Source organism: Pteropus alecto, unplaced genomic scaffold (assembly GCF_000325575.1).
Source record: "Pteropus alecto unplaced genomic scaffold, ASM32557v1 scaffold45, whole genome shotgun sequence".
Taxonomy (NCBI): Eukaryota; Metazoa; Chordata; class Mammalia; order Chiroptera; family Pteropodidae; genus Pteropus; species Pteropus alecto.
The window spans coordinates 23,500,018-23,510,908 of record NW_006442491.1 but is presented as its reverse complement, the minus strand read 5'-3'; the positions used below and the strand labels follow the sequence as shown (position 1 = coordinate 23,510,908).

The window sequence follows — 10,891 nt, the reverse complement described above, 5'->3', positions numbered from 1 at the left end:
AAGCTGGAAATAAAAGAGAAGCTCTCATATCAATGTAGGGATGACAAAGCAGTGAGCGAGCCATGGCCTGCCATGTGGGGAAGGATATGAGTACAAGCCGCCCATGATCATTTGACCAATATAAGCAGACTGACCTTTTCAACAACTGTTCAGACAGCCTGTGGCACTGCTGATAGCATTGCTAAGTAGGGAGGAAAGAATTATATGCTAAGAAAAAGCAGTGAGGCAGAGAACTGGTAGGTAGATGGGGTCAGGGTAGGCAGAGCTGTGAGAGGCAGCTCTGGGCAAGGATTTTCAGTTCTCTTCTAGAGTCAAGAGTCAGGAGATTGGGGTTCTGGTCCTTACTGATGTCCTCTGTAACCTTAAACTGCTGATAGGAGCCCTATGTATTTTCTTCTCATCTAGAATGAGGATCAGATCAACTGTTTCCACCTGTTCTTGATGGACAATGACACTGGCTTTGATCATCATGGGAAAAGGGGATAGTTTACTCCAAAGTTGATGCTCTATCTCCACCTATTGCCTATCCCATTATTGAAATGAATGCTTCTAACCATCTACAACCCACAAGGAGGTGGGGGATGCTGCCAAAAACAACAGATGGCCATCGGTTTGGTTTAGTACTCCCTCAGCTATGGCCAAAAAATCTCTCAAGTTGTTACAACCAAATTACAAACAGAAATATGAGGAGTCACAGGGCAATGTTGGATTCTGGGCTTTTTCCCCCTTTCCAGCTGTGTTGTCTAAAGTAAAAGGCTCTATTCCTAAGTATTTATTATAGCCAAGGCAAAGGTGCAAGCTGGGGGAAATTAGCCGCAGTTTCAAGTTCAATTAGCCAATCCCCCCCCCACCACCACCTAAAAGCAAGAACATGCAGAGTTACAGTGAGGACATTACTTAGAACGTTGGTGGCAGAGTGGGCACTCTCAAACTTTAGAAAGGTATTATTCTTGGAGGCCACTCTGGAAATGCATCATGCGACCATTTTAATCCCTCAACATATGATGTCATTTCTCTAAAACAAGGTTCTTTAGAATTGTTGAAATCATTCAACTTTAGCTACTCTTCTGCGTAGGATGTCTTCCTGCCTTTGACCTTATGGAATCAAATTTAAAAGAAACAAACCAAGAATAAACAAAAACGCAAACCTGATGGAAAGTTATCATAGGTCTGCTTTGGATTCTATTCTTAGTCTGTGGCTAACTCCCTTCTCTGGGTCTTCAGTTTCTTCACCAGTTTGGAAATCAGACTACATGATCTCTGAAGTCTCATCCAGCTCAATAATCCTGTTACAAGACTTTAACTAGACATCCAGGCCAATTTACTTTGTGCCATTTTAGTTTACAGAGGGAAGTTGACTGTCATGACTGTGCCCTAATAATCTGCTTGAGTACAAGGCATACATACTCATTACCTTCTGGTGGGGGGACAAACAATGCCTACTGAAGGACAACATGCACTACTACCTTCTACTGTGGTCCCTGATACCTATGGCATCTAGATAGAGCCCTGTAACGTCAAATGCATCAGTAAGTGGTACTCCGGCATGCTTTTTAAAATTCTGCAGCAAAAATTCAAGATCTAAAAAAATGGGAAGAAAACCCATGTTCATGGATTGGAAGACTTAAGATTGTTAAGATGGCAAGAGTCCCCAAAGCAAGCTACAGATTCAATGCAATTCCTATTAAAATTCCAAAAGCTTTTTTTGCAGAAACTGAAAAGCTGATCCTCAAATTCACACGTAATTGCAAGAGTCCCCAATAGCAAAAATGTGTTTGTATTGAAAAAGAAGAATAAAGTTTGAAGACTCATATTTTCTGATCTTGAAACTGAATATGAAGCTACAGTAATCAAAGTAGTGTGATGCCAACAAAGAACAGACATATAGATCAATGGAATAGAATGGAGTCCAGAAATAAACACATCCACCTCTGGCCAACTGATTTTTGACAAAAGTGCATTCAGTGAGGGAAAGAACAGTCTCTTCAACAAATGGTGCTGGGACAACTGGATATCCACATGCAAACAATGAAGCGGGTCCCCTACCTCATACCATACACAAAAATTAACTAAAAATGTAGCAATGACCTAAATTTAAAAGCTAAAACTATAAAACTCCTAGAAAAAAATATATGATGAGCACATCTTCATGATCTGAGGGGGTTGGTAATGAATTCTTAAATGTGACACCAGAACACGAACTACAAAAGAAAAAAAAACAGATATTGGAATTCATCAAAATTAAAAACTTATGTGCTTCAAAGGGCATTATTAAGAAAGTGTTAAGACAGAGAATGGGAGAAAAGATTTACAAATTATAAATCTGACAAGAGTCTATGACCTAAAATGTATAAAGAACTCTTGCAATTCAACAACAAAATAAACACCACAATTCAAAAATGGGCAAAAGCCTTGAATAGACATTCCTCAAAAAGGATATACAAATTGCCAATGAGCACATGCAAAGATGCTCAATCATCAATCAGTAGGAAAATACAAATCAAAACCACAATGAGATATCACTCCAGATTCATCAGAATGGCTAGGATATAAAAAAAAAAAAAGACAAACAATAACAAGTGTTGGTGAGGATGTGGAAAAACTGTAACGCCCCACATTGCTAGTGGGAATATAAAATGGTGCACCTGCAGTGAGAAAGTTTGGTGGTTCCTCAAAAGGCTGAACACAGAATTACCATGTGACACCAATTCTATTCCTAGGCATACATATACCCAAGAGAAATAAAAATGTATGTCCACACAAAATACTTGTACACAAGTGTTTATAGCAGCATTACTCATAACAGCCAAAAGGTGGAAATCACCCAGATGTCCATCAACAGATGAATAGATACACAAATTGTCACATATCTATATAGTGGACAATTTAGCCATAAAAAGGAATGAAGTATTAATACATGCTACAATGTAAATGAACCTCAAAAACATTATGGTCAGTTAAAGATGCCAAACACAACTGTATAAAATATCCAGCACTGGCAAATCCATACACACAGAAAGCAGACAGATGGTTGCCAGGGGCTGGGAGGAGGAGGGCATAGGGAGTGACTGGTTAATGGGTATAGGGTTCTCTTATAGTGTGATAAAAGCTGAAATGTTTTGGAATGTGATACAAGTGGTGGTTGCAAAATACTATAAATATACTAGATGTCACTGAAATGCACAGAATTTAAGATGGTTTTTAATGTTCTGTAAATTTCTCCTCAATTAAAGATTTCATCAAGTGCTGAATTTCATTTCAACAACAAGTATTTATATACTTAAAAAAGAAGAAAAAAGAAAAAACTCATGAGTTAAAAAATTAGAACTTCGGAAAGAAAACAAGACTCTCAAGCAAATAATTGCATTTCCAAAGTTCTAAGTATTCCACGTATTTATACACTGAAGGCAAGAGAAGGATTAAAAAATAAAAGCAGATTTCATTAGCATTCTGATGTGGTGGTTTAAAACAAGGACAGGCAGTGTTAAAAAAAAAATGAATGTTAAAAAGATAGGTATGCTTTATGTACTGTCCTCATTAAAAAGGCTTTTGGAAGATTTACCATCACCATAAGGAGATAATGAAATAAGACCAGTCTATTACGGGATATGAGAGAAAAATCTTAGATTCTAGAGAGCAGACTATTCACATTGTTAGCAAGCATAAAGAAAGAACTAAAGCCATGTCTCCACATCCTATGTAGTATCTAGTCATTTGCTTTTTTAAATGCAGCGAATTTAGCTCTATTTTTACAAAAAATGATTTTGCTCAAAGTGGCTGAGAGACATGGTTTGGGATAAGAACCTTTAGTTCAGAATCTGTACTGTCCAGTGGTGGGTCCTTCCTGCTCAGATTCTTAAGCAATGGAATTTCAGTGCCCAGGTGAGTGAGGAATTTGGGCTGGAAAGCTACAGAACTGACTCAAATCTCTCTGATTATCTCAGTGCCTTAATGACCTCTCATGGCATCTAGCAAACCACTGGTTCTAGAGATACTACAGGAAGGAAAGTGCAACTGTGAGGAAGGGAAAGGAACAAAGAGTTAATCCACTCTACCAGCCCACCCTCCTTCTCAAAGACTCTGTCCTCTATAGTTGCTTGCCACATTCCACCCAACAACAGCTGCTCATGATAATCAATGTCTGACAGATCAGAGAAAGCCCTTAATGTGTCGCCAAGGGGCAGTTCAACAGATGGCATGGTGACTTACAACCAGAATCATTAATTACACTCTCTTACTAGTCCCAGGGCACAGTGCTAAAAATGCTTCCTCAGTGAAAGATGAACATTTCAGATAAATGACCGTCTGGTATTGCCTGTGAAGCTCCCTTTAGGATTTCTGGTCAGTGTCGATTTCTAAATCTAAGCCATACTATTTTTATAGCTGTTTCCCATCTTCCACTTTCAAGCTGGCTAGGATTATGAAGTTCCCAATACCACTACCCATCATCACTCCCATAATCACTGCAGGTAAGGATGTGATAAGGCGCGCCCATCATTCATTTCCCCCTTCAAGTCAGATGACTGCGTTCAAAGCCAACACAATAATCTCAGCCACAGGACTAGCTCAATTTCCCTTCTGTCAGTGCCAGAGAACAGTGCTTCCTGAGTGCAGGGTGGGACAGGGGTACAATCCCCTCCATCATCCACTCTGGCGTTTCTTGTAATATTTGATTGGTACTCCAACTCAAAACTGTCCTCCCTTCCTAACCACTGGTTGCAACTCTTCTCCATGCCTCTTTAAAAAATAAAAAGGGGCAGACATTCCTGAAAAAGCAGCATAGGAGCTTGCGGCAAGCAAACGTTCCCCAATGTCCACACTGCTGGCTGTGTTATCCCAGCGGACTAAGCACTAGTGTTAAACCACCATGTACTTAATTAAGAAGTCAAACAAATGCAAGGTGAGAAACTAGTTCTGAAGCCTCTCCCCACGGGCTTCATGGTAGAATGTCAATCATGGTAGAAATCAGTTCCTCCTCAATTGTTTCAGAACTGGGCTCCATAAACATGAGAGTGAAATTTCAGAACTGACTGCAGACAGGATTTGGAGGCAGACTACTTACTGGCTTTAGAATGACACAAGTCAGAAACAAATCTCAATATAATTCAAAGAAAGAAAATTTTAAGCATTTCCCAAATACTACCAAATAAACAACTCTTTGATTTTGCTGATCTCCTGCTCTTTTTGTACCTCATTCTACAATTTTTTTTAAATGTTAGCTTCAAACTAAAGCAATATTAAGAACTTAATGCTGTGATTTAAGAGTTCATTGTTTAATGCATTACGATTTGTTCCTTCTTAGATATATAAAAAAGTGGCTTTGATTTTCAATTACATTCAAATAATTGCAGTATCTGATGGATAGTCTCATCTCATGAATTTTTAAAAGACAAAAATAGTGTTAATTAAAGCATAATAAAAACCTTCCAATGTGGGCTATAGGAAAGGAAATTTGGGAAGTCTAGGTCTGCCTTGCAAAGTACTCACTTCTAGTTTTTTCTCCTTTTCTGACAAAACATCTTTCTGGTTCTGGGTATACTCCACCAACATCCGAGCCAGCTGGCGCCGGTCTTCAAGTTCTGCTGCCAGGCGCCCGTTATATTCTGCTAGTAACAGACATGCTTCATCTACTGTTTTTGAAAGACGTTCAGCTGCCTCTTTGTCTGGGTACAAATGAAATCAAAAAATAGAGATAATACACAAATCACATAGGCATGATCGCAAACATTTCTGTAGGAGGTTAACAGTTTCTCTCACAAAGTACAGAGTCCAAGAATAAGCCAGAACCTGTAAACAAAACATAGACTGGCTGACCGAGAAATCCAAAGGTATTCATACCTGTCAAAAAGACAGGATATTTCTGAATTATCTGACATGATACAAGGAGGGGAATCTGGCAAAAATTTCTAAATGCCTATTCCTTTAAAAGCTCTACAAGTAAAATAGAAAAATATTTAAGGTCATACATGAAATAATTTTTCCTTGCCTCTGAGAATTTCAAAAGTGCTTTCATTTGTATTATTTTGTTTTCTCTTGAACATTCCTCTGAAATACAAAATACAAGCACTACATAAAATACAAAAGCAAGCACTTATTTCTTGGGTGTGAAAACTAAAACAAACAAAAAAACCTCTGCACAATAGTTCCATAGCAGGTGGTTAGCTAAAGAGTTGGGACTCAAAACCAAGACTCTAAAATGGACCTACAGGACTCCACATCTTAAACTATGGAAGCCTTAAACCTGGGTGTGATCTCTTCTGTCATTCAATAAAATATCGGGTCTGATGAAACAGAGGCTTTCAAATGCTTTTGAACATGACCCATGGTAAGAAATATATGTAAACATATGAAAATAAAAGAAATAAAAATTTCATAAAGCAATACTTATTCTTATTATGTGCAGTGTTCTATCTAGTCCATTAAAAAAAATTGGGATTATTACCTAACAGACTGATTTGTCCAATTAATGGGTTACAACTCATTGTTTGGAAAAGAAAAACTGTGCTGAAGTATTGAAGTATAAGAAAGGCTGGTCTTAGAAAGAAGTGATGAAAAAGGCTCAACATTAGGAAATTAGAAGAGACAAAAGGATAATTTATATATAAAAGAACAGATATAATTATACATGGGCAATGGTGAGATTAGAACTTTAAATATATTATACCTCAGTTTTTATAGGCCTTTAAGAATCAAAAGAGTAAATGGCTGTTTTGAAACAAAGAGCACCAGAGATTCCAGTAGTTCTAAAGGACAAACTAAAACAGAATTACAGGCGATACAGATAAGTTGTCACTATTACAGGTTGTCAGAGGTGAGAGACCTCAGCATTCTCATAAAATTGGGAACTCTGAATTCCCAATTCTGGGTTTTAGATGCCTTAATATGAATACTGGGAGAAGGAACAGTTGAGGGATTCCCAATTATGTCTGATGCTAAAGATCAGAGATTTCTACCCTCTTCAAGGATAGAGAAACAAAAAGATGTTCTTCGTGAAGAAAGAATGAGCCAAACAGAACATAAAGAAAAGAGACAATCTCAGTCATTGAGGGTAAAGAGGACACTTATTCTTCCAGATTGGTGGTCTGGTCTGGGAATAACGTGGTGAGGTAGTTAGGCTGGTTTTAGCTTTGTCATTGTTTGGCTATATGATTTGTTTAAATGCATAATTCATTAAGATGTTTAAGTACCCGTGGCAAGAAAATGACAAGAAAAACACAAATATTTAAGATTTTTTAAAAATCACTTTCAACCTCTAAGAACCTGTACAAAGGAGAGAATCCATTCACACAAATTACAAACCAGAAAAATAACTTGTAAAAAGTTTTATGAGCTACAGAAAAAATGCAATAAAAATGTAGCAGCAAGATGCTCGCTTCAGAGAACTTACCTGTGGTGGTCCCTCAGGGGCTCTGCCCCACTGCTACACAGATGAGCCGCTGTGTGCCTCCTTCAGCTAGCCCTCCACTTGTGCATGGGCATCCCATTCCCTCTTGCTTACTCCAAGATTCAGTCTCTGCAACTGTTCCCTGTGCTTTCCCACATGTCACCAATTTTTCTCTTCCTCTCCTAAAGCACTACCATCAGCATACAAACACACTGCTCTTATCTTCGGGCCACATGTCACTCTATTATTGCCCCTTTTCCCTGCTCCTTTTACAGCAAAACTCAAGGGTTGTCTATGCTCCTGGTACCCACCTTCTCTCTTCCCACTGTCACTAAATCCACTTCCATCAGACTTTTGTACTTGTCGATCCTCTGCTAGAAACCTTCCAATTAGCTTCTTAAATATTTGGGCTCCTGTTGTGAGTCTACCACTGTTCTAGGCTCTGAAAGACAGCAAGGAACACAAAGGACAAAATCTCTGTCCCCAAGTTTACATTCTCAGGTAGAAAGAGAAATGATATACTATATTTTACTTATTTATCAGGTGAAGATAAAGAACTCTAGAGAAAACTAGACAGAAGAGGAAAAAACAAGGCATTTGGAGGGAGAACTGCAATTTTAAATGAGGTGGTCAGGTGGGCTTTATGAGATGATAATGTAAACCAAGGCCTGAAGAAGTCAGAGGACAATCTGGGGAAGGATGTGTGACTATCTAGGAAAGATCATTCCAAGCAGAGGGAACAGTAAGAACAAAAGCCCCAGGAGGGGAAAGTGACTGGCAGGAAGCCCATGAAACTGGAGCATTGAGCAAGGGCAAAGTGAAAGTCTATGTGGTAACAGGGGTGAAACTGTGATGGGCATTGAAAGACTAGTTTTTACTCTAGGTGACTGGGGAAGTCAGTGAGGTGTTCTGAGCAAAGGGAGACATGATCTGACTTCCATTTTAACAGATCACTCTGGTTAGTGTGTTGAGAAGAGAATGATGGCTGGGGGTGGCAGATAAGAAGGAAGCAGGGAGACCAGGTAGGAGGCAACTGCTAATCCAAGTGAAGATGGTGGTAACTTTGTCAGGTGGCAGCAGTGGAGGTGGTGACAAGGTATCAGATACTGGTTTGGTTCTAATCAACAGGAATAATAAGGGGGGTACTTACTAAGATAAGAAAGATCACGAGAAACGGGTTTTAGAGGGAAGATGAGAGGTTTGATTTGGGACAGGTTTAGTTTGAAATGTCTATCGAGATATCCAAACAGTAACACTGAGTAGGTTGGATGAATCAGTCTCAAGGTCAAGAGAGAGATTAACAGCAGAGATGTAAATTATGGATCACCAGCATTAAAAAAAAACACCCAAAACCTGTTATCAAACTGGATGAGCCGAACTATCAGTGACCCTAACTAATGAAGAGTGCTAAGCAACATTAGGGTCAAGAAGTGAAGAAACCAGCAAAAGACAATGAAAAGACATAAGAGAGAGAGAGAAGAGGAAAACTAAGAGAATAAGGAGTCCAAGTTTTCTATTGCTGCTGTAACAAATTACTACAAATTTAGTGGCTTAAAACAACACAAATGTATTATCTTAACATTTACTATTGTGGCACTTCTTCCATCTTCAAAGTGCGTTACTCCAGACTTCTGCTTTCACAGTCATACCTTCTTCTTTGACTCTTTTCCTCCTACTTCCCTCTTACAAGGACTCTGTGATTATAGTGGGCCTACCTGAATAACCCACAATCTCCCCATCTCAAGATGCTTACTGTAATTATACCTGCAAAGTCTCTCTTGCCATATAAGATAATATATTCACAGGTTCTGGGGATCAGGACATGGACATTTTGGGAAGATCATTATTTTGTCTACCACAACAAGTGAGAAAGTATTTTCAGGAAGAAGAAATGATCAACTGGGCCAAATGTTACTGAAGTCAATTTAGGATGACCTAAGTTAAGATTGGGCAAAATATTCACCCCTGAATTTAGCACCATGGAAGTCATCGGCAACACTGACGGGAGCAATTTCAGTAAAGTATAACCAAAAGAAAATGAGAGGAGGGGAAATAGAGACAGATGAGTATATGCAGTATATTTGGGATGTTTTGCTATAAAGAGAAATGAGGCGGTAGCTTGAGGAAGATATGGGTCAAAAATATTTTTCCCACATGGGAAAAAAATATATATGTTTTTATGCTGTGGATAATGATCTAGTAGAGGGGAAAAAAACTGTAGATGCAGGAGAAAAGGGGAGATCTGTTGGAGAAATGTCCTTGAGTAGAAGACAAGGAACAGGTCTAACAAACAGGTAGAGGGGCTGGTTTAGAAAAAGTGTATTCATCCACAGAAAGAAGTGAGCCCATGTGTGTTGTTTTCCCCAGCCACATTCAGCTGTGCAGATCCAGGATACAAACAGATGAAAAGCTACATTTAAGAATGGTGGTTGCTAAGAGCTGGGGGGAGGAGAAAATGAGTTGTTATTTAATGGGTATAGAGTTTCAGTTTTGCAAGATGAAAAGAGTTCCGGTAACTGATTGCACAACAGTGTGAACGTATTTAATAGTTTTGAACTGTACACTTAAGATTATAAAGACCCTAGGCTGAATAAAGAAGAAAATGAGGACACAAGAGTGAAGGCTTGAAAAAGTGCAATGATCAATAGGCTGTGGGATCGATGGGACTGTTAAATCCATTGCTAGAGCTGGGGAAGTAGAGGCAGTGAGCTGAAATGTTCCTTGTATGATTTGGAAGGCCTCCATGGTGTGTTCTCCAACTAACCATATTCCTGCCTGAAGGTCTTTATAAGTACTGTTCTCTCTGCCTGGCGGCACTTCCTTTCCCCCAGATAAGCTCACAGCTTGCTTCCTAATTTGGGGGAGGGGCCTCTGATCAAAGATTATCTCATCAGAAAGGCCTTCCCTGACCACCTTTAAAATAGTACGTCCTTCGATTATCTCTACCACCATACCCCTGCTTTTTCTTTTTTGGCACTTAATCCATGAGGGGATGTAGGTGGAACACCAAGAGCATTTGCCACACAGTGTACCTCAAATATTTGTTGAATGAAGGAAATATTTCATGAGCGACCTTGATTTCCTTTAAATGGATATGGAAGAAGTGGTGAGGCATCCAAGTCAGGGGACTGGAAAGGAAAAACAGTGGCCTTCGGAAGAGAGTGGAACAAAAGGTCCGAGCTTTTGCAATGGAAAGAACATAGGCTTACAAGACTAGGCTCCAATCCCAAGATTCGCTACTCATGTGACCCTGGGCAAGACCCCTGAGATCTCAAAGCCTCAACTTCCTCCTGTGCAATACGGGAATATACATTCAGAGAACTGCGAAGAGTGAAGAGTGGATCTGTCACAGAAACTATGTCATAAATATTAGTTCACGATTCATTCCTTCCTTTCAATTTTCTATGCTTAAAGTGAGAATAATGTCAACTGCCCCTCCCTGTTTAACTAGGTGAGGATCAAGAGGGCAAAATAACACAACTACCAATACACACCTAGGGTTCTCGG

At 39.2% G+C, this 10,891-nt stretch overlaps 1 protein-coding gene across 3 annotated transcripts in view; it reads right to left on the bottom strand.

Annotated features, from left to right (window-relative positions):
* RPRD1B (regulation of nuclear pre-mRNA domain containing 1B) overlaps window positions 1-10,891 on the bottom strand; it is a 48,773-nt gene that overhangs the window by 14,679 nt on the left and 23,203 nt on the right. For all 3 annotated transcript variants that reach the window (XM_006921804.3, XM_025039694.1, XM_025039693.1), the window contains one exon: window positions 5,488-5,663. In XM_006921804.3, coding sequence (XP_006921866.1) covers window positions 5,488-5,663 — 176 coding nt within the window. The remainder of the gene's footprint in view (window positions 1-5,487; window positions 5,664-10,891) is intronic.